This window comes from Thalassophryne amazonica, chromosome 14 (assembly GCF_902500255.1).
Source record: "Thalassophryne amazonica chromosome 14, fThaAma1.1, whole genome shotgun sequence".
In the NCBI taxonomy this organism is placed as follows: Eukaryota; Metazoa; Chordata; class Actinopteri; order Batrachoidiformes; family Batrachoididae; genus Thalassophryne; species Thalassophryne amazonica.
Window position 1 is genome coordinate 95,540,555 of NC_047116.1, and position 23,709 is coordinate 95,564,263.

The 23,709-nt window shown below is 42.6% G+C and overlaps 1 protein-coding gene across 5 annotated transcripts; it reads right to left on the reverse strand.

The window, feature by feature from the left end:
• Positions 1-234: 234 nt before the first annotated feature.
• ftcdnl1 (formiminotransferase cyclodeaminase N-terminal like 1) lies at positions 235-23,709 on the reverse strand. 5 transcript variants are annotated; one of them, XM_034186886.1, is made up of 9 exons: positions 23,549-23,709; positions 21,796-21,885; positions 21,374-21,390; positions 21,182-21,245; positions 11,124-11,242; positions 10,313-10,408; positions 9,679-9,834; positions 4,684-4,872; positions 235-1,385 (listed from the first exon to the last, which is right to left on the reverse strand). In XM_034186886.1, exons 5-9 carry the CDS (start codon positions 11,236-11,238, stop codon positions 949-951), a joined length of 993 nt encoding a protein of 330 aa, XP_034042777.1. In that variant the 5' UTR covers positions 11,239-11,242; positions 21,182-21,245; positions 21,374-21,390; positions 21,796-21,885; positions 23,549-23,709; the 3' UTR covers positions 235-948. The 5 variants fall into 5 exon arrangements, with proteins under 5 accessions (XP_034042777.1, XP_034042776.1, XP_034042778.1 ...); XM_034186885.1 differs by having other exon boundaries at positions 21,374-21,393; XM_034186887.1 differs by lacking the exon at positions 23,549-23,709 and having other exon boundaries at positions 21,374-21,393; positions 21,796-21,920.

A 23,709-nucleotide genomic window follows, 5' to 3' on the forward strand; every position in this document is an offset into this window, starting at 1 on the left:
TCTCTGCTCCCCTCCACAGCATGTCTTTTTCCTGGTTCTCTCCCTCAGCCCCAACCAGTCCCAGCAGAAGACTGCCCCTCCCTGAGCCTGGTTCTGCTGGAGGTTTCTTCCTGTTAAAAGGGAGTTTTTCCTTCCCACTGTAGCCAAGTGCTTGCTCACAGGGGGTCGTTTTGACCGTTGGGGTTTTACATAATTATTGTATGGCCTTGCCTTACAATATAAAGCGCCTTGGGGCAACTGTTTGTTGTGATTTGGCGCTATATAAAAAAAAATTGATTGATTGATTGATTATATAAAGGGTGTGAAGATGTAGAATTAAGTTTAATTACTGAACATTTCTATTCAAACTGTTATTGTAAAAGCAGCTCCAAACATGGTGCTGAGGTCTGGAACAGTGCCAAAGGAGTGGCAAACTGGGGTGGTGGTCCCCATATTTAAAAAGGGGACCAGAGAGTGTGTGACAATTACAGGGACATCACACGACTCAGCCTCCCTGGTAAAGTCTACTCCAGGGTGCAGGCAAGGAGGGTTTGGCCGATAGTCGAACCCGAACAACTGTTCAGCTAAACACCCGACCAGCTCTTAACTTTTACAAGGATCCTGGAGGGGCCTGGGAGTGTGCCCATCCAGTGTACATGTGTTTTGTGGCACGTCCATCTAGGGGTAGACCTCGGGGAAGACCCAGGACTAGGTGGAGAGATTATATCTCTACACTGGCCTGGGAATGCCTCGAAATCCCCCCAGTCAGAGGTGGTCAATGTGGCCCAGGATAAGGGAAGTCTGGGATCCCCTGCTGGAGCTGTTGCCCCTGTGACCCGATCCCAGATAAGTGGTTGAAGATGTATGTATTCACATGGGCACATTACAGTAAATTCTAATTTTGTTTTAATCCTCCTCATAATAAATCTAAGCTTGAATAGATATGACACCATTTGGCAGCACTAATGTTCACATACGTAAACCATGTCGCTCTTTCCAGAACGCAGCAATCCCCTGAGACAGTGCCAACTCTGCCAGGCCCCTGCACTCACGGGGCGTGAACCCCACCAGGGCGGTGCCCTTCGTGTCCACTCCCTGCCTCCGAGCCAGCTCTGTGACCCTCGCTGTGATGAGGGAAGCTGGAGTGTGAAAGTACATGTGACCGCTGATGCTGAAAGAAGGCCACGGTTCATCTGAGCTCATGTGGGTAGGTGGGCTCCCCTTCACACTTTCCACATTACAGGCAATTTCCACAGTGCCCTCATGTGGCAGTGCAAGCACCTGCACCCCAGGCAGGCCGTCTGGGGTGGATTCCCTGATGGCTGTGGCAATGTTGCGTCCTATGGCGAGATCCTGAGTGTCGACGGTGACGTTGCAGTTCATCACGTATGGACTGGCCCCAACACCTGCAGCACATGAGCCAAGGGTGGAGGGAAAAATGAAATTACCAATCATCATTCAGAGATTTTAGAACCTCCTCCTGACTGATTTGTGGCAGAGAACCCTTTGAAAAAAAGTGTTGAAGCCAATGTGGCAGAAGAAGCCCTAGACATGAAATCAAGGTCTGCAGAGGAACCAATGGCAGGTCTTGCTTCAGTGATGGCAGAGCACTCACTCATGACAGTGAGCATGTTTGGAAAGGGAGGGGTGAGGGCTGGGCACTGAGTTACTGCAATCTGAAACTTCATTGCTACAGTTTGTGTGTGTGTGTATATATATATATATATACATATATATATATAGGGTGTCTCAAAAAATGTACCCCAAAGTATTTTGACAGCACATTTTCTGTATGATCATGTGGCTGAAGCAGGTAATTTTTCTCCCCCATGTACAGTTTTTAGTTGTTTTTCCTTTGCGATGTTTTAACCCTTTATTTTTTACACCACATGGTCAATGTAACCTCCTCGTCTGAAGTTTCCTAAGAAACAAATCATCCTTCTCCAGTTTTCCAGAAAACCACCGAACAAATTCAAGTCTCCTTGTCATTTGCTGGGGAGTTAGTTTCACTCTGAGACTGAATTTTGGATGGAAAGAGATGCAGATCAGCTCTTAGGATGTGCTGCACAGAACCTGATGATTTTCTTCTCTGAATTAGGGTCAACTGCAACTTTGTGTATATCATGAATGCTTGGTCTTGTTGGATTTGTGAAAATCTAGTGAATCTACTGGTAACTTGTTTCCCATGTAACAATAAGAAATATACTCAAAATGTTGGGAAAGTGTAGTGACACGGACCCACAACAGGGGGCGCAAATGATCGGACAATGAAAGAGTCGAATATGAACACTTTACTGTCGTGAAAGAGCACAACAAAAACACAGAGGATTACAGAATTTGAGCAAACAGTCAATCCACAAAGGTGATGTGTGGGCAGGCTCGAGGATAGAAGACGTCTGTCCTGAGAAGAACCGGAACCACACGATTTCCTCCGCCACTGAACCTGGAGAATATTGGAGCCGCCAAGTTCCGAGTCCCCAGGTGGCCACCGTCTCCGAGTGTCGGATCTGGTTCTGCTAGCGAGGAGCAAAAATAGTCACATGTGGGTGCGTGCACACCCAGTAACAACAATGGTGGGAATTCCACCTCCACCTCTAACACACTTGTGCAGCTCCTATCTAACCACTTATCTGGTTGGGGTGTGAAGCGAAGCCGTCGCTGATCACACCAAACGCCAATCTCTCAGATAGGGAACACCACAGGAAAGCGGCTGCAAAAAGAGTTCAGACTAAGACACAGTTAAGGCTGAGAATATTACCTTCACAGGTAGATGATATCTCGGCAATGAGGTGGAGATGACGTCCGGTTTTTATGGAGTGGAACGATGAAGTGTAGATGGATGACAGCTGTCATGAGATAATGAGTGACAGCTGTCACCCCCGGCTGTGTCCATGGCGGCAGCGCCCTCTCGTGCCTGAAGCCCGCACTTCAGGCAGGGCGCCCTCTGGTGGTGGGCCAGCAGTACTATTATTCTGAACACTACTGTGTATATATATATATATATATATATATATATATATATATATATATATATATATAAACTCACTGATGAACTCGTTCCATCTGCTCAAAGTGATGTTAATCAGTGAAATCACCTGCTGGAGTCAGCATCTGCAAAGAAAACCTGCCCCCTGTTGGCCCTTTCTGGAACACGTTAGACACCACTGATATACACTATAAATTTTATGTTATTATTACTTTTATTTTGTTATTTGATGTTTAAATGGATCACAATGGAAGTGTTTTCATTTTCTTGTGTCATCCCTGTATTTTTAACATATTTACAATTATATTATGTACTTACATTGAACTTACTAAATACGTTCACACACTGCTGGAACGGTGTGTGAGTCCAGAATGTAGTTATCAGCAGTTCAGTCAGTGTTGTTAGCTAATAGCTGTAGTTTCTCTAAAAATATTTGTTCTATCAATGTCCAGTTTTGGTGCCGTTCATCTTTGACCCAAAGTACATAAACATACCAAACAGCAAATGTGTTTATCTGATCGAAGCCAAACACACACACACACACACACACAAAGAGGCCACTTTGCTATTTTAATATATCACTGAAAACTTCATTGTGCAACTTTAACTCGAGGTCGTTTTATTTTGTACTGCAATCCGATGCCAAGTACTCGTAGTTACTGGTCACTCGGGAGGAGCTCGGAGTCGCGCCGCTGCTCCTCCACGTCGAAAGGAGTCAGCTGACGCGGCTCGGGCATCTTTTTCGGATGCCCCCTGGACACCTCGCTGGAGAAGTGTTCCGGGCACCTCCCATTGGGAGGAGGCCCCGGGGAAGACCCAGGACACACTGGAAGGATTGGGAACACCTTGGGGTTCCCCTGGAGGAGCTGGGGGAGGTGTGTGTGGATCGGGAGGTCTGGGAGGCTTTGCTTGAGCTGCTGCCATAGCGACCCGAATCCGGATAAAGCGGAAGAAAATGGATGGATGGATGGATTACTAATGTTTTAATTTCATTTTTGAAAATACTGTATTGTTCATTAATTGCATTTATATTTTTGTTCTGCTGTTTCTGTGAGGATTTGGTGACAACTGCACACACACGCACACACGCACACACGCACACACACACACACACACACACACACACACACACACACACACACACACACACACACACACACACACACACACACTTTCCACTTCCAGATGTAACTCCAGGTCAACATGGTAAATGGATATATAGCGCTTTTCTCTCTGCATCAGATGCTCAAAGCGCTTTACAGTAATGCCTCACATTCACCCCAATATCAGGGTGCTGCCATGCAAGGTGCTCACTACACACTGGGAGCAACTAGGGGATTAAGAACCTTGCCCAAGTGTCCTTAGTGATTTTCCAGTCAGGCTAAGATTTGAACCAAGGATCCTCTGGTTTCAAGCCCAACACTTAACCACTAGACCATCACCTCCCCCGGAGAAACATATGCTCAGCTCCTGGTGCTGCTACGTGACCTCCCTGCCTCGTACAAAGCAAAAATTACTCTGCTTCACTTCTGAGACCTGCAGGAATCATGTGTCCTCAGACCACAACAGCTGCACAACAACAACAACAACAACCATAATTAGTAGCAGTTTTACTGGAGTTATTGTTATGTTATTACTATAATAATAACAATAGTAATGGGTTATATTGTTATTTTTTATTATTATTAAGGGTGTACTTTCTTTCTGCTGTGTCTCACCTGTGAGTCCATATCGTGTCTGTGGTCGTGGTCCCATGTCAGGCCGGACTCCCTGAAGGTCGGTGGTCTTTCTGAACCAGCCCATCTCCTTCCTCCTCTGGGCCAGACCGCGTTGAAGCGGGGAGTCTGCCCAGCCAAACAGGAACGCACTCGTACCCAGGACACGCTCTGTAAGGCCCTCAGCTACAGCTGCACCCAGAGGGGGACACACACACACACACACACACACACACACACTACTTGTCAGGCAAGTGAATATCATTTCCTTGTCTCCTCTTTCCTGAAAATGACACGATGTCCACATGCAGAGCGTCCTGCTCCTCACACTGACATGTTCTGTTTGAGCCTTAAATATTCTGTCACATATGAGCAGTTAGCATTAGCATATGCTAACTATGGAGCATTAATTGCTAATCATTAGCATCAGCCACTAGCTGCACCAGGGTTGCGTATGCTAATGCTAATGACAGCTAGCATTTCTTTTTTAAATACAGCGAGTCAGTAGTCTGGTGTTCCATGTCAGCACCCTGGTGTGGATATGTTGAGGACAGCGACATGCTCCACATCTGGAAACACGGCTGATCCCAGAAAATGTTCACGTCTGCAGTTTTCAAAAATTGAAATTGACTTTTTACTCTGCAAATGTGTACAAATACCATAGCAACACTCTTGTTGCAACGTCTACTCCAAATGACATACTGTATTCGAGTGTCCTGTGGGTTCCACGTGGGTGCATGCACAAGCATGCCCAAATTTTGCATTTGTTGGACCGCCCATTTAAATAAAATGTCTGATTTTAATTACAAATACCTCAGCTGTCTGTGTCTGTTTTTGTCCTGTTCTCATTCATTTAATGTCTTCGTTGTCGTTGATGTCTGGTGAGTTTGTGTGCATGTTCCAGTACATGCCCAAAACTTTGATCAGGCATCAGACAGAGAACTTCCCAGATGGTTGTGTTGTCCTCTACGTGTTCGTAGTTTGCCATTGGACAACCAGCCGACGTTACGCCGCTTTCTCACCTTGACAGCGGAAAAACTGTCACAGCAGAATCGTGTTACAAACTTCACAAAGCTCGCCACTGTTACAGAACACTTCCTGTTTTGTTGCACCAGAGTCTTTCAAAATAAGAGCACATTTCAACTTCGATTCCACTACCAGCGCACACTGATGACATCATCACAGATAAGACGCAGAAGAGACGAGAAAAACATTGTGAAAACTCATTATTTTTTCTTTTTATGATGTGTTGGGGTCACGAAATTAATTTATGTGTTTAACCAACTTTCTTCAAAAAAAGGTGGAGGTGGGTTGATGCTCGATCAGAGGCGGTCCAACGTGTGGATTCAGTATTCATGATATTCAATGGCACCAACAGTGGTTCCAAAGGATCATGTATCCCTGTATTAATCGACACATACGAGGTCTGTTAGAAAAGCATCGGACCTTTTTATTTTTTCAAAAACCTGATGGATTTGAATCACGTGTGCTTGCATGAGCAAACCTTGAACCTTCGTGCGCATGCATGATCTTTTTCACGCCTGTCGACTGCGTCATTTCCTGGTAAGCAGCCTTTGTGTGGGACGTGTGCTGTGCACTCGGTGGATTTTCATTTCAAGGAAAAAGACGGAACGACTGGAGCAGCGCGACTGCATCAAATTTTGCCAGAAACTGGGCGACAGCCAGGTGGAAACCATTCAGACGATTCAGACGGCTGAAGCGCTACAAATCAAATCAAATCAAATCAATTTTATTTATATAGCGCCAAATCACAACAACAGTTGCCCCAAGGCGCTCTATATTGTAAGGCAAAGCCATACAATAATTACAGAAAAACCCCAACGGTCAAAACGACCCCCTGTGAGCAAGCACTTGGCTACAGTGGGAAGGAAAAACTCCCTTTTAACAGGAAGAAACCTCCAGCAGAACCAGGAGGGGCAGTCTTCTGCTGGGACTGGTTGGGGCTGAGGGAGAGAATCAAGAAAAAGACATGCTGTGGAAGAGAGCAGAGATCAATCACTAATGATTAAATGCAGAGTGGTGCATACAGAGCAAAAAGAGAAAGAAACACTCAGTGCATCATGGGAACCCCCCAGCAGTCTACGTCTATAGCAGCATAACTAAGGGATGGTTCAGGGTCACCTGATCCAGCCCTAACTATAAGCTTTAGCAAAAAGGAAAGTTTTAAGCCTAATCTTAAAAGTAGAGAGGGTGTCTGTCTCCCTGATCTGAATTGGGAGCTGGTTCCACAGGAGAGGAGCCTGAAAGCTGAAGGCTCTGCCTCCCATTCTACTCTTACAAACCCTAGGAACTACAAGTAAGCCTGCAGTCTGAGAGCGAAGCGCTCTATTGGGGTGATATCGTACTATGAGGTTCCTAAGATAAGATGGGACCTGATTATTCAAAACCTTACAAGTAAGAAGAAGAATTTTAAATTCTATTCTAGAATTAACAGGAAGCCAATGAAGAGAGGCCAATATGGGTGAGATATGCTCTCTCCTTCTAGTCCCCGTCAGTACTCTAGCTGCAGCATTTTGAATTAACTGAAGGCTTTTCAGGGAACTTTTAGGACAACCTGATAATAATGAATTACAATAGTCCAGCCTAGAGGAAATAAATGCATGAATTGGTTTTTCAGCATCACACTGAGACAAGACCTTTCTAATTTTAGAGATATTGCGCAAATGCAAAAAAGCAGTCCTACATATTTGTTTAATTTGCACATTGAAGGACATATCCTGATCAAAAATGACTCCAAGATTTCTCACAGTATTACTAGAGGTCAGGGTAATGCCATCCAGAGTAAGGATCTGGTTAGACACGATGTTTCTAAGATTTGTGGGGCCAAGTACAATAACTTCAGTTTTATCTGAGTTTAAAAGCAGGAAATTAGAGGTCATCCATGTCTTTATGTCTGTAAGACAATCCTGCAGTTTAGCTAATTAGTGTGTGTCCTCTGGCTTCATGGATAGATAAAGCTGGGTATCATCTGCGTAACAATGAAAATTTAAGCAATGCTGTCTAATAATACTGCCTAAGGGAAGCATGTATAAAGTGAATAAAATTGGTCCTAGCACAGAACCTTGTGGAACTCCATAATTAACCTTAGTCTGTGAAGAAGATTCCCCATTTACATGAACAAATTGTAATCTATTAGATAAATATGATTCAAACCACCGCAGCGCAGTGCCTTTAATACCTATGGCATGCCCTAATCTCTGTAATAAAATTTTATGGTCAACAGCATCAAAAGCAGCACTGAGGTCTAACAGAACAAGCACAGAGATGAGTCCACTGTCTGAGGCCATAAGAAGATCATTTGTAACCTTCACTAATGCTGTTTCTGTACTATGATGAATTCTAAACCCTGACTGAAACTCTTCAAATAGACCATTCCTCTGCAGATGATCAGTTAGCTGTTTTATAACTACCCTTTAAAGAATTTTTGAGAGAAAAGGAAGGTTGGAGATTGGCCTATAATTAGCTAAGATAGCTGGGTCAAGTGATGGCTTTTTAAGCAATGGTTTAATTACTGCCACCTTAAAAGCCTGTGGTACATAGCCAACTAATAAAGATAGATTGATCATATTTAAGATCAAAGCATTAATTAATGGTAGGGCTTCCTTGAGCAGCCTGGTAGGAATGGGGTCTAATAGACATGTTGATGGTTTGGAGGAAGTAACTAATGAAAATAACTCAGAACAATCGGAGAGGAAGAGTCTAACCAAATACCAGCATTACTGAAAGCAGCCAAAGATAACGATATGTCTTTGGGATGGTTATGAGTAATTTTTTCTCTAATAGTTAAAATTTTATTAGCAAAGAAAGTCACGAAGTCATTACTAGTTAAAGTTAAAGGAATACTCGGCTCAATAGAGCTCTGACTCTTTGTCAGCCTGGCTACAGTGCTGAAATGAAACCTGGGGTTGTTCTTATTTTCTTCAATTAGTGATGAGTAGTAAGATGTCCTAGCTTTACAGAGGGCTTTTTTTTATAGAGCAACAGACTCTTTTTCCAGGCTAAGTGAAGATCTTCTAAATTAGTGAGACGCCATTTCCTCTCCAACTTACGGGTTATCTGCTTTAAGCTGTGAGTTTGTGAGTTATACCACGGAGTCAGGCACTTCTGATTTAAAGCTCTCTTTTTCAGAGGAGCTACAGCATCCAAAGTTGTGCTCAATGAGGATGTAAAACTATTGACGAGATAATCTATCTCACTCACAGAGTTTAGGTAGCTACTCTGCACTGTGTTGGTATATGGCATTGGAGAACATAACAAAGAAGGAATCATATCCTTAAACCTAGTTACAGCGCTTTCCAAAAGATGTCTACTGTAATGAAACTTATTCCCCACTGCTGGGTAGTCCATTGAAGTAAATGTAAATGTTATTAAGAAATTATCAGACAGAAGGGGGTTTTCACGGAATACTGTTAAGTCTTCAATTTCCATACCATAAGTCAGAACAAGATCTAAAGTATGATTAAAGTAGTGGGTGGACTCATTTACATTTTGAGCAAAGCCAACTGAGTCTAATAATAGATTAAATGCAGTGTTGAGGCTGTCATTCTCAGCATCTGTGTGGATGTTAAAATCGCCCACTATAATTATCGTATCTGAGCTAAGCACTAAGTCAGACAAAAGGTCTGAAAATTCACAGAGAAACTCACAGTAACGACCAGGTGGACGATAGATAACAACAAATAAAACTGGTTTTTGGGACTTCCAACAGACCTCGTATACACACAGAACATCTCCCAAACACAGCCAGCTCATCTACAAACAAAGGGCGGCCTATGTTCTTCATATCACGTGTCTAATATGTAGAAATTGTGAGTTATAGTGCTAAAAACATAAAGAATTTTCTACACACACAAAAACATGTCATGATCCGTAGCGTCTGTCCAGAGTGACACAGACAGACTAAAACTGAGTTTAGTATGTTTGAAACTGTGGAGCGTCTCTTAAAACACAAAGAACCTACACACACACACACCTCACCTCGAGCCTCCGCAGCACAATCCTGCACTCCCACCTCCTCCCCCAGGGGGTAGATGGGTATGAGGTCCACAGCACCCATACATGGATGAACTCCAGCGTGCGTGCGCATGTCGATCAGCGTGCACGCCTCCTTACACGCAGACAAGACGGACTCTCCTGGAAGACATGAAACATTCAGTGCGGTCACAGTGAATAGTAAAGTGACCCACTTTCAGCATCTGCCAGGAAACGACTCATGAATTAAACACTGAAGAGCAAATTCTGACCACTTTAGAGAAAAATGAAACTCAACATGTTCAGTGCAAATAATTTGGTGAGTTCACCAAATAAAATCTGGTGTTATTTTCAGACAAACATCAGAAAACAGTAAACTTCGTTGGCATCGTCAGCAAACAGAATTGTGCTCCAGCACTGAAGCAAACAGCTTCACTGTGATCTGTGGCAGGAAAACCTTCCTGCATTTTATATTTAAGTGCCTGAGAAATCGTATAAAAAGGATTTTTTTTTTGTTCCTCTCTCACATACAGTCAGAACGGCAAAAAAACAGAGGTGATGATGAAACACGACAGATTCTTCTACATCACCGAGTCAACTCCCCGCTTCCCTCAGCAGAAGCTCAGGACTCTGAACTCACTGATGGACTCCACAGAGGACACGACAGTCAGGACGGAGCGGTTGTAGTCGTGGTCGATGAAGATGTTCAGTACGGTCGTCCCCTCGCGTCTAACGCCTGAAAGGTGATCACGAAAAAGATCAAATTTTACATTAAATATTTTAGGGTATAATATTGCATAAAATAAATAATTGAGTACTGCACTCATCGAGCGCAAACCTCCACCAACACCAGTTTACAATTCCACAAATTTTTACCTTGAAAAATATTTCCAGTTGAAAGTCCTGTTAGAAGTGACTTGCTAAAGTGACTTTTAGACTTTTTGAAGTGCTAAAGTGGATGTGATCAAATGTCAGAGGATGTACTAGTTCATAAACTTGAATAAAAGTTATGTTTTGCTTTTTCAACTTTTCAGTTTCTGAATTCTTTTTCAGATAATTTTCACAGAACATTGTTTGAAATGTCTCATTGTTTTTTGGCACTTCGTTTCTGACTGATATTTGGAAGACAAACAGGTATAAAATTGGAACCTCCATCAATTTTAGTGGTGTAGATAAATCCAGAACAGAAAAATGAGAGTGACTGAAGCACCTCTGACTGAGATATAATGCAAAATGTACACCAAATGGGCTTTTGAATATTAAATTCAAATGTCCACAATCTGGATCAGATCCAGATCAAACTTTGTCAGTTCATAAAGTATATCATCCTACATATATAAAAATATATAAATATGAAAGAAATTCCATCTTTTTTGACAGAGCTTGACTTTTTGTAAATTCACTGTGGAGTTTAAAAAGTTTTTTTAAAAAGGCGGCTCCTGGTCACTTGCCTTGGCTGTTATACACAGCCGCCTTGGCGACGGTCTGCACCACGTCTACTCTGCGAGCCTCAGAGATGTTGAGGAGACAGGCCACTAACCGTGAGCCGACAGAGCTGGAGGCCATGTGTCTGCAACAGGACAGCTTTTAGTTTACGCACCAAACATCATGAATGTGAGTCAAATTACAGCTGCAACAATTAATGGCTAAATAATCAACAGCTGATTTAATCTACAACAATTTTGATCATCGATTACCGTATTTTCCAGAGTAGTTGCACCTGCTATAAAACACCTCTTGAAGAGGAAAAACCCATAAACAAGTCATGCCTTTTTTCTTTAGTTTCAGCTGTTAATTTGGGATTTTTGTGCATTACTGCAGTCTATTTTTTATTATTGTCATTTATTATTTTATTGTAGTTTATTTTGTTTAATGATTTGATTCCTTGGAAAATTCTACATAAATCTCTATTATAGTTTTTATTATTAATAATGAAAGTGTGATATTATTTTTCATTATATAAGTCACACCGGAGTATCAATCGCAGGACCTCCCAAACTAGTAACAAAAACATGACTTATACTCTGGAAAACACATTTGGAGTCTTTTTTTTTTTTCTTTAATTTCAGCATCTTAAATGTGAATATTTTCTGGTTAATTTTATCAGCTGCTTCACAAATAACCAGCATAAAAGACATGTGAAGGTCTCACACTGGGCTCTGGATACAACCCAGTCTCAGACCAAGTTTGTGATGGTGTCACGAAAAGTGGCGGTAATAGAAAAATTTGGGGTGGGTGGGCACTGGTGTTATAGTTTAGTTAGAAATAGTGACTAAAACTTGACCACGTCATGAAAATGTGATGCATTTTGTGATAACATTAACTGATTTTTTTTTTTTGGTGCGAGGTGGGGGGTTAAATTTAAGGACATAACTGAGAAAATAGTTGATTGATTAATTTCCTGTATATTCGTTTTGCGAGTTGCTCTGTAATTTATGTCTGTAGCATGGCCCAAGCAGAGGGTCGCACCTTTGAGTCTGGTCTGCTTGACAGAGAGTCCACACAGTTGGTCAAAATCGGCCGCGGCCCCGAGTGTGATGTACATGTTCAAAACCCTCCGGGCGCTGTCGAGATGGGACACCTATACGACAGCGGTTCATGTGTAATCTGACAACCATCTGACTGCAATTTACATATTCTGATGGCAGCAAAACAGGATCCGAAACAATTTGAGTGCATACGAGGGAACCTCGAGATGGATCAGGCACAGCAAAGCCTGCCGGTATGACCTGCACGTGCCACGTATAATAATGTCCAATACTCCCCCCCTCCCTCCCAAGCGCAAAGGAACTGTTGAAATGTATGTGCCACACTTCATCATGATAATAATTATGAATTATTATCATGTACAGTGAATGTGGACAGCGGCTATCAAACCAAAAGCACCGTGCACTACTGTGCACAAGCCACCACAAATCTGAACAGGCTGTTATATCCACAACAGACCTTACAGTACAGATATTTGTCCATTCCTTCCCATGGGCGACATAAATAATGTGAACTATTGTCTCCATCATATCTGTATATAACACGGGCAGCTGCGCCTCTCTGTGGTGCACAGTGACACATCATTGCATACGTCAGACTATTAATGACATGGAACTGTTGTGTCAGGTCATGACAGCATGAATAAACATGAATCTCACCTCCAACAGCGGTCCAGGAGTGTTTCACAGCGCAGACGTGGATGTGGAGCCGAAACCGGCAGCCTGTGGTTAAAATCCTCTCACCCAAAATAAAAAAATTAAATCCCATGTGATAATCCAACTATCATGGTGTCCAGAGTTGCGTTGCACTCCTGAAGTGAGCAAAAAAGAAAAAAGAAATATTAAAGTTCCCTGTAAATGCTCCGTCTGATGCAGGGGATAGCATGGCACAATGCCAGCAAAGCGAAGCTGTCCAGTGGCACTAAGCATGCGCGCTCTTAGTAGCTCATACAAACACACACACACACACACACGGGTGAGTGATAACTGCTCCACACATATACGCAGAGCACACGTGCACCGCGTGCACGCGTGGAACACAGCGCTCCCTCCCACTCTGGTCCCGTGTTTTCCATCCAGACGTTTGGAGATCAGGCAGTCTTAGCGCCTTTTATGGCCGTCTGATGGCAGTCTGTATCCATCTACCTGTTGTCTACATGCGCTTTGGATGCCACGTGCAGGTGTGGACGAGGTACTCTTTACAGTAATGCCTCACATTCACCCTAATGTCAGGCTGTTGCCTACAAGGTGCTCACTACACCCGGGAGCAACTAGGGGATTAAAGACCTTTTTCCAAGGGCCCTTAGTGATTTCCGGTCAGGCTGGGACTTGAACCGAGGATCCTCTGGTCTCAACCCCAACGCTTAACCACTAGACCATCACCTCCCATGCAATGACGCTTTAGTTGAGACCAACCTACTCCAGACAGATTTAACTTCTTTTAACCAGGTTAGTCCCATTGAGATCGAAATCGTTTTTACAAGGGAGACCTGGGCAATTATAAAGTTTCCAATTCACCCAACCGCGTGTCTTTGGGAGGAAGCCGGAGCACCCGGAGGAAACCCACACAAACATGGGGAGAACATGCAAATTCCTCACAGAAAGGCCACAGGTGGGAATCGATCCCATTACTTTTTTGCTGTGAGGCAACAGCGCTAACCACTAAGACACCATGTTACCCAGATTTACTGTACATTACCCTACAATGTATATTTCTTATGTTCGATTTAAATGACATTCAAGAGATATTCAGCAACTTTGAAATGTTCTGAAGAAAACAGTGTAAAAGTAGTAACTGAGTTGTGTTATACTGGAGGGTTGGCGTCCTTAAACCATTATGTTGGCCTTTAAGTCTCTGGAGTCGCCTGACGCCTATCAGCGTAAAGGTCACACAACTGAATTAAGAGGTCATCCCATGAAAACCACCAGACTCTGAGTCTCCTTTTGAATATATGTTGAAAGTGCCGATCTCAAACTACATACCAGTTTTTAAATTGTGTTATGGGCTTAGTATAACTTGAATAATAAATAATAATAAACATCCAGCTTTTTTGGTCATTTGTGGTGCACATATTATATACACGCACCAAACACGAGTCTGACTTCCTGAAGCATTTCCTGCATTTTAATGTAAATAATTGTATATAATATTGTTGTTTGCTATGTCTTTATTATTTACTATTTATATTTGCATTCTATAAGTTATAAAAATGGTTTGTTAAACATGTTTGTGGTTTTCACAGTCAGATTTCATGTTTTGTGTCAATTTAGGTTCAGTGTGTTAATACAGTATGTTAGAATGAAAAAAGCTGTAAAGTCACACAGGTGAGGTTGTGCTGAAATAAATGACACCAAACAAGGCAAAATAAACAGTTTCTTAAGGCAAATTATGAAGGTGTAAGAGCCAGTTAATGGGGAATTCAGAATACAGAATAATAATTTAGTTTAAAAATGTTTAAATATGCTTAATTTTATTTTACAAAATTCATAATGAGTATATTTTCTAGAATGCATAACTTAGTAATGTAGAACTTTTACTGTGAAACGTAAATTTGGCTTGCACTACGTAATGCGTCATTTTAACATTGCATGTACGCACGTTAAGGTCAGATTGCAGCTAGATACGATGGAAGCAACACAGTTTTTTTGACCGATCTGTACTGAGCCTTTTAGTTTCTTCTGTAAATGCATTATTTGAGTTCTCTAAGTAAACATTATAAAAAAAAGACTTGGTTTCAGTCGAGTGATTCAAATACTGGTTAGACAAGCTGCAAAGGAGGTATAACGAACTTTAAAGACACAGAGTGCCTCTACATAAAGTCAAAAAAACTAGCTAATGGAGCCTTGCTGCCTGGATAACGCGGCCAAGGAGAAAAGAAGCTCGCACCTCGCTGAGAGAAATTAAGACTGAAACGGGTAACCCTTTGAATGATTCTCCTGGAAAAGGTAATGAAAAGGCTTCTTTATCTTTGAATGTTGTGAAGAAAAGACGTCATACAGATGAATGAAGGAGTTCGGACGAAAATGAAAGTTAAAAACCTGTCAGTAAAATTACGCTGGATCCACTTTAATTGCCTGTAACAACACGTGTGCATATCAGTATTGGATTCGGTCAGTGTGGAGCTTTTTGTGGTTTTGGACAGTTTGTTTGCACTCAGTTAGAGAAGAAAGGCAACTTTGAAGTAAGTGCTTTAAACTTTGTGCCTGCATACTGCACATTAACTCCGCGATTAGTAAGATGGCTGACGGAGATGACAGATGTGGCAAGGATAAATTGGAACAGGCGAGAGCACGCAAGCTAACCGAGAAGGGCGTGGAGGAAAGATTACGACGGTTCATAGCATTGAGGAAACGAACATTAGCAACTCTAACCAGCCAAATGAAAGAGATAGAGGCACTGAAGTGTGACACTCAAAATGTGGAAAATGTTCATCTTAAGATAGAGAGTGATTTTGCAAAGTCTCTAAACGAGTTTAATAGTCTCAATAGTGACGTTTGCAGTCTGCTGTCTGAAGATGAAAAAATTCTCGACCAAAATAATTGGTATGAACCTAAAATGGATCAGATAACAGGCTTCATGAAAACAACTAAAAGATGGCTGGCAGAAGTGCATGATTCCACAGAGGAGGAAAACTAGATGAACCTACTGAACAAGTGACAAATGAACAAGATACTGTTTTGCCCAGTGACAGTGTTTCACAGATAGGGGCCAGTAATGTTGCAAAAGCAAACTCTCATGTAAGTAACACCTCCAACACTTCACGTGTATCGTCCACACGTATCGTCAGGAAGCAGAACATGCCGCTCTACTGAAACGCGCAGCAGCGCTGAAGAAAAAACAACAGCTTGAATTCCAAGAAATTAGTATTAAAGCCGAAAAAGAAGAATTAGAACTGGAGACAGCGTTGGCTGAAAGTCAAGCAAAAATACAAGTGCTTAAAGAGTAGATGGCAGAAGTAGTCACGTGTCAGTGCAAAAATCAATCAGTGGGAACATAAAGAAAGAAAGAGTTAGCATATCGCTACCGCAACCTGCTACAATGAATGTTCAAGCACCAAGACAAGTGCAGCGCTCACGAATACCACAAGTGCCACAGCCAGTCTCAAACCAAAGTCCTAGAACACAAACAGGGAATGACATTGTGTCAGTCATGCAAAGGCAGAACGCAATTACTGAATTGCTTGTAAAACCACAGCAGCTTTCACAGCTACCGACAAAGGACATCTCTGTGTTCAAAGGTGATGCACTCTAGTTCAAGTCCTTCATGATGGCATTTGAACATGCCATAGAGCAGAAACAACAACCAAGAAAAACTATACTTCTTGGAGCAGTTTACAGATGGTGAGCCCCAAGAACTCGTTCGTAGTTGCGCTCACATGGCACCAAGCAAGGGCTACAAAGAAGCAAAGCGACTTCTGCATAAACATTATGGAGATGAGCTTCAGATCGTCAGTGCCTACATGGAGAAAGCACTCAAATGGCCACAAGTGAAGGCAGATGATGGGAAAGCGTTAAACGCTTATGCAATGTTCCTGATAGGATGTCGTAACTCTATGGAGGACATTGAATTTTTAGAAGAGATGGATAATCCTACCAATCTACGGGCATTGATATCCAAACTGCCCTACAAAATGAAGGAACGTTGGCAAACAGAAGCTTTCGACCTCAAAGAAAGACGTGGTGACAGGGCCAGATTTACTGATTTGGTGAACTTCATAGACCCCCAAGCTAAGATCGCAATAGATCCGCTCTTTGGTGATATATCAGATGGCCACTCGACCACAGCTGTCAAGACGAAACCAAAAAGGAAAGCAGTCTGCAAAAAAGGAAGTTCGTGGAAGCAGTTTTGCAACCATTGTTGTTTCTGAAGCCAAACAGCCTCAAGATAGGCCTGCCAAGGTCAAGCCTGCTAGCAGTGGTAAAGCGGTGAATGCCTTTGATAAACCATGTTTGTACTGTCAGCAGTCTCACGCTCTCGCCTCATGCAGTAAGATCAAAGGTCAGCCCCATCAAGAACGAGTGGAATTCCTGAAATCAAAGGGTCTATGTTTTGGATGTTTGATTCCTGGCCATCTCAGCAAATCCTGTAAATGAAAAACAGAGTGCAAAGAATGTGGATTTAAGCACCCTGACATTCTGCACAAAGAGAAGGATGATAGCTCCGCCTCACCAGGAAAGAATGATGGTGCTACTGGTAAAGAGGTGCTAGCCGTCGAGGTTCCCATCACACAAGAGTCTTGCTTGCTACTTCTCAGCACCATGGGCCAAGATGCAGCAGAAAAACAAAAGCTCATGAACAGTTTTGTTTTATCCGAACTGGAAGTGTGTGGGTTGGAGGACAGCATGTACGTTGAGTTGCCCAAGGTGTTTACTCACAGCAGCATACCTGTTCATGCTGGTAACATACCCAAGCAGTCAGATATCCAATAGTGGCCTTACCTCTGTGAAGTGAGCTTGCCAGAGATAGAAGCTGATGTAGGCCTACTTATTGGAGCTAACTGTTCAAGAGCAATGGAGCCCTGGCACATTATTAACGGCCAAGATGGAGGTCCTTACGCTGTCAAGACGGCTATTGGCTGGGTCGTAAATGGACCTATAAGAAAAAATGAAACCGAGAACAAATCACCTCATGCGTCTGTGAACAGAATCTCATTGGTGGAGACAGAGAACCTGTTGATCCAACAGTACAACACTGACTTCCTGGAACGCAATTATGATGACAAGGAAGAGCTGTCTCAGGAAGACAAACAATTTCTGCGGTCTGTAGAAAAGACAACAGTTTTTGAGAACGGGCATTACTGCATTGGATTGCCACTCAGAAATGAGAAGCTCCAGATGCCTAACAATCGTTGTGTGGCAGAGCAACGCATAGCGTCATTGCTCAGGAAATTCAAGAAGAGTCCTGAGTTCTTCAAAGATTACAAGGACTTCATGGAAGCAATCATTAGCAAGGGCTACGCGGTCCAGGTTCCAACACACCAACTGACCCGAGAGGACAACAGGGTGTTCTATATACCGCACCATGGAGTCTACCACCCAAAGAAACAAAGCTTCGGGTGGTATTTGACTGCACGTCCTCCTACCAAGATCGGTGTCAGAATAGTGAGTTGCTCCAAGGGCCCGACTTGACCAACATGTTGGTTGGTGTCCTCCTCAGATTCAGAGAAGAGCCTTTAGCAGTAATGGCAGACACTGAATCAATGTTCTATCAAGGTAATGTGCCAGAACATGATGCAGACTTACTCCGCTTTCTTTGGTGGCCCAGCGACAGACTGGATGAGCCCATGGAGGAATTCCGGATGGCAGTGCACCTTTTTGAAGCCACTTCTTCTCCAAGTGTGGCCTTGTATGCACTGAGAAGAACTGCGGAGGCTCGCAGAGACACTGCATCACCAGACGTGGTTCAGACAGTTCTGCACCATTTCTACGTAGATGACTGCCTGAAAAGTGTAGCCACAGATGACGATGCAGTGAGACTGGTCAAGGATCTTCAAGCTTTGTGCAGCAGTGGAGGGTCCACCTTAACAAAGTGGATGAGTAACAGCAGAAAGGTGTTATTGTCAATTCCTGCAGGGCACAGAGCCACTGAAGTCAGAGACCTGGATTTACAACACGACACTCTACCAGTGGAAAGGACACTTGGTGTGCAGTGGGACACAGAATCGGATACTTTCAATCAATCAATCAACTTTTTTTTTATATAGCGCCAAATCACAACAAACAGTTGCCCCAAGGCGCTTTATATTGTAAGGCAAGGCCATACAATAATTATGAAAAACCCCAACGGTCAAAACGACCCCCTGTGAGCAAGCACTTGGCTACGGTGGGAAGGAAAAACTCCCTTTTAACAGGAAGAAACCTCCAGCAGAACCAGGCTCAGGGAGGGGCAGTCTTCTGCTGAGACTGGTTGGGGCTGAGGGAAAAAACCAGGAAAAAGACATGCTGTGGAGGGGAGCAGAGATCGATCACTAATGATTAAATGCAGAGTGATGCATACAGAGCAAAAAGAGAAAGAAACAGTGCATCATGGGAACCCCCCCACAGTCTACGTCTAAAGCAGCATACCAAGGGATGGTCCAGGGTCACCTGATCCAGCCCTAACTATAAGCCTTAGCGAAAAGGAAAGTTTTAAGCCTAATCTTAAAAGTAGAGAGGGTGTCTGTCTCCCTGATCTGAATTGGGAGCTGGTTCCACAGGAGAGGAGCCTGAAAGCTGAAGGCTCTGCCTCCCATTCTACTCTTACAAACCCTAGGAACTACAAGTAAGCCTGCAGTCTGAGAGCGAAGCGCTCTATTGGGGTGATATGGTACTACGAGGTCCCTAAGATAAGATGGGACCTGATTATTCAAAACCTTATAAGTAAGAAGAAGAATTTTAAATTCTATTCTAGAATGAACAGGAAGCCAATGAAGAGAGGCCAACACGGGTGAAATATGCTCTCTCCTGCTAGTCCCCGTCAGTACTCTAGCTGCAGCATTTTGAATTAACTGAAGGCTTTTTAGGGAACTTTTAGGACAACCTGATAATAATGAATTACAATAGTCCAGCCTAGAGGAAATAAATGCATGAATTAGTTTTTCAGCATCACTCTGAGACAAGACCTTTCTGATTTTAGAGATATTGCGTAAATGCAAAAAGGCAGTCCTACATATTTGTTTAATATGCGCTTTGAATGACATATCCTGATCAAAAATGACTCCAAGATTTCTCACAGTATTACTAGAGGTCAGGGAAATGCCATCCAGAGTAAAGATCTGGTTAGACACCATGCTTCTAAGATTTGTGGGGCCAAGTACAATAACTTCAGTTTTATCTGAGTTTAAAAGCAGGAAATTAGAGGTCATCCATGTCTTTATGTCTGTAAGACAATCCTGCAGTTTAGCTAATTGGTGTGTGTCCTCTGGCTTCATGGACAGATAAAGCTGGGTATCATCTGCGTAACAATGAAAATTTAAGCAATACCGTCTAATAATACTGCCTAAAGGAAGCATGTATAAAGTGAATAAAATTGGTCCTAGCACAGAACCTTGTGGAACTCCATAATTAACTTTAGTCTGTGAAGAAGATTCCCCATTTGCATGAACAAACTGTAATCTATTAGACAAATATGATTCAAACCACTGCAGCGCAGTGCCTTTAATACCTATGACTTTCACGTACAAAATAAAGCTGCAAGACAAGCCAGTGACCAGAAGAGGAATCTTGTCAATCGTCAACTCCATCTATGATTCTCTTGGCTTTCTGGCTCCGGTTATCTTGCCTGCTAAGCTTTTGTTGAAAGATCTCTGTAAAGAACATCTTGGCTGGGATGAAAACATTGATGGAAAGCATGCTGAAGACTGAAGCAGATGGCTCAAAGATGTTACTTACCTTTCCAACTTCCATGTGAATAGATGTTTGAAACCCACCAACTTTGGATGCACTACTGCAGCGCAGTTACATCATTTTTCGGATGCCTCAGAGTACGCCTACGGCACTGTGTCTTACCTACTGCTGGAGAATGAGCATGGCGAGAAACACTGTGCTTTCCTTATGGGAAAATCAAGAGTGTCCCCACTGAAGAGAGTCACAATCCCTAGGCTTGAGTTGACCGCGGCAGTAGTCGCTGTGAAGGTTGACAAGATCTTGCACCAAGAACTGTAAATTCCACTGCAACAATCTGTCTTCTGGACAGACAGCACTACGGTGCTCAGATACATCAACAGTGAAACGGCACGTTTCAAAACGTTTGTTGCTAACAGAGTTTCTTTGATCCGAGAAGCAACCAAGCTCTCACAATGGATGAATGTCAGAACAAATGAAAATCCTGCAGATCAAGCCAGCAGAGGCCTGAAGGCGAAGAGTTTGGTCGAAGGAGGAATGTGAGTAAGTGGGCCAGATTTTCTACCAAATAAAAAGGATTGGCTGGAACAGCCTGTGCGAAAGAAGGAAAGCCTAAAAGATGACCCGGAGGTCAAGAACACAGTCGCTGTCCACACAGTCAAAGTTGAAGAAAGTATGGCACCAACGAACCAGCTACTTACCTATAACTTGGACTGGAATACACTGAAACGATCAGTGGCTTGGATTGTAAAGGTAAAGGATGCTCTGAGGAAATGCAAAGAATGCAAAGAGGCGTTAAGAACAATCAGCCAAACTGAAATTGACCCTGAAAAACAAAGAAAAATGTTAGAACAACATATGAAGAAATTTCAAACCAAAAAGACATCACTTACCTTGGATGATCTGGACGCTGCTGAAACAGAAATAATACAGTTCAGTCAAAGACAGCATTTTGAGGAAGAAATCAAGGTCCTGCAGAAAGGAAATCAACTCAGTCACAACAGTTTGCTGCATAAACTGGATCCAATTCTTCAAGATGACACCTTGAGAGTAGGTGGAAGACTTAACAAGTCTGCTATGCTGGAAAGTGCCAAACATCCAGTGATTCTTTCTAAACATAGCAAAGTTGCCACCTTGATCTTGACGGACATGCATCAAAGAACAGGCCACTGTGGACGCAATTATGTGTTGGCAAAATGAGACCGAAATATTGGATTCCACAAGCCAATTCTGCAATCATGAAGATCATCGGTCCAATGCACGGTGTGCCGTAGGATGACTGGTAGGTTGGTTGAGCAAAAGATGGCAAGCTTACCTGAAGATCGCCTCCTTCCAGACCAGCCTCCTTTCACGAACACCGGCGTCAATTACTTCGGCCCGTTTGAGGTAAAATGGGGCCGGGGTACTGTCAAGAGATACGGGGTAATGTTCACTTGCCTCACTCTCCAAGCCGTGCACATCAAAGTTGTTGACAGCCTTGACACGGACTCCTGCATAAATGCCATTTGTCATTTTATATGTAGGAGAGGTCAAGTTACCACCATGAGGTCAGACAATGGCATGTGGCAATACTTCTTCAGGAACGACAGAAATGGCTGAAGCCTAGAAGAAATTTCATGACAGGTGACATAGTGCTTTTGGTGGACAGTTCCTCCCCTCGCAACTCCTAGGTCATGGGGAAGATAGTTGAAACACTGCCAGACTCAAGTGGAGCAGTGAGAAGAGTGAAACTGAAGACCAAAACCAGCACGCTGGAACGACCTGTGAACAAGCTATGCCTGCTTCAAGAAGCTAGGCCAGAAGACTAACGAAGAAGGACAAGTTGATATTTGTGGACATTCTTTAGTTTAAGTAGTTTGGCTCTTAATGTTTTAAGTTTATAATTGCATAGTTTTCCAGCCTAACCAATTAGGGGCCGGACAATGTAAGAGCCAGTTAATGGGGAATTCATATAGAATAATAATTTAGTTTAAAAATGTTTAAATATGCTTAATTTTATTTTAAGAAATTCATAATGAGTATATTTTCTAGAATGCATAACTTAGTAATGTAGAACTTTTACTGTGAAACGTAAATTTGGCTTCCACTACGTAATGCGTCATTTTAACATTGCATGTACGCACGTTAAGGTCAGATTGCAGCTAGATACGATGGAAGCAACACAGTTTTTTTGACCGATCTGTACCAAGCCTTTTAATTTCTTCTGTAAATGTATTATTTGAGTTCTCTAAGTAAACATTATAAAAGAAGACTTGGTTTCAGTCGTGTGATTCAAATACTGGTTGTTAGACAAGCTGCAAAGGAGGTATAATGAACTTTGAAGACACAGAGTGCCTCTACAGAAGGTAAAACCAAAAGTAGTTAAAAATGGCCAATTATACCCTGGACCCCAGAGGTTTAAAGAGCAAATAAATAAATCCAAAATTATTTGTATAAGTTGAGCTAATACCAAAAAATGGGGTGTTAAAAGTCCAAGCCTGGCATCACTGCATGTCGAGTACTTATCTCACTCTGTTTTTAAAACTTGCTCACTTAATCTCCTGTTTTTTTTTTCTCTTCACTAAAACGGCGCCTACCGTAATACCGTAATGAAAATGTGGTTTAGAAACCAAGGCTACGGTTCAGCGGTGTGGTTCGGGACAAGTTACCCACACAACCTTACGGCTTTACCGTAATGTTTGTAAATATGTGCCTGAGGATTTGACCAGGGTGTTTTCCTATAATATCTAATAAATATGAAGCTTTTTTAGTAAAATAATGTGGTTTGTATGTCTAACACATAAACAATACATCAGGCCTTAAACTATAACTAATGGACCTCATGTGGCCCACGGGCCACCGGTTTGAGAATGAAAAAGCTCATTTGACAGACATTGGGAAGGCTGTTTTGGAGTATCCTTGTGAGTAGATGTGATGTTCGCCTCATATTTAAATATTTAATAGTTAAAGTGGTGTAATCTGACCAGCTGTGCGCACACATGTTCAAAGTCCAACCTGAAACTAAAACATAAAACAGGACATACAAAACATTCCAAGCACCTAAATATCAGTACGTAACTTTATCATACTTGCATAAAATGATTCCACTTTAGAGAGTCAGGGAGTGCGCTGTCTTCAGCTGCACCACGTCGAAAAACAGCGAACTTGCGCAAGAACTGACGTCAACACTTTAACACGTGACTCTTCAGTGTCAAGATGGTTCACTCCTCCTGCCAAACGTCTTTTGTTC

What these genes read in the sequence shown, in the direction of transcription:
- ftcdnl1 (XM_034186888.1), bottom strand. Translation starts at nt 11,238, where the DNA reads ATGGCCTCCAGCTCTGTCGGCTCACGGTTAGTGGCCTGTCTCCTCAAC. An exon ending in GGCTGTGTATAACAGCCAAG is followed by an intron (nt 10,409 to 11,123) that starts GCAAGTGACCAG and finishes ATCACCTTTCAG; the next exon opens with GCGTTAGACGCGAGGGGACG. An exon ending in TTGTGCTGCGGAGGCTCGAG is followed by an intron (nt 4,873 to 9,678) that starts GTGAGGTGTGTG and finishes CTCTGGGTGCAG; the next exon opens with CTGTAGCTGAGGGCCTTACA.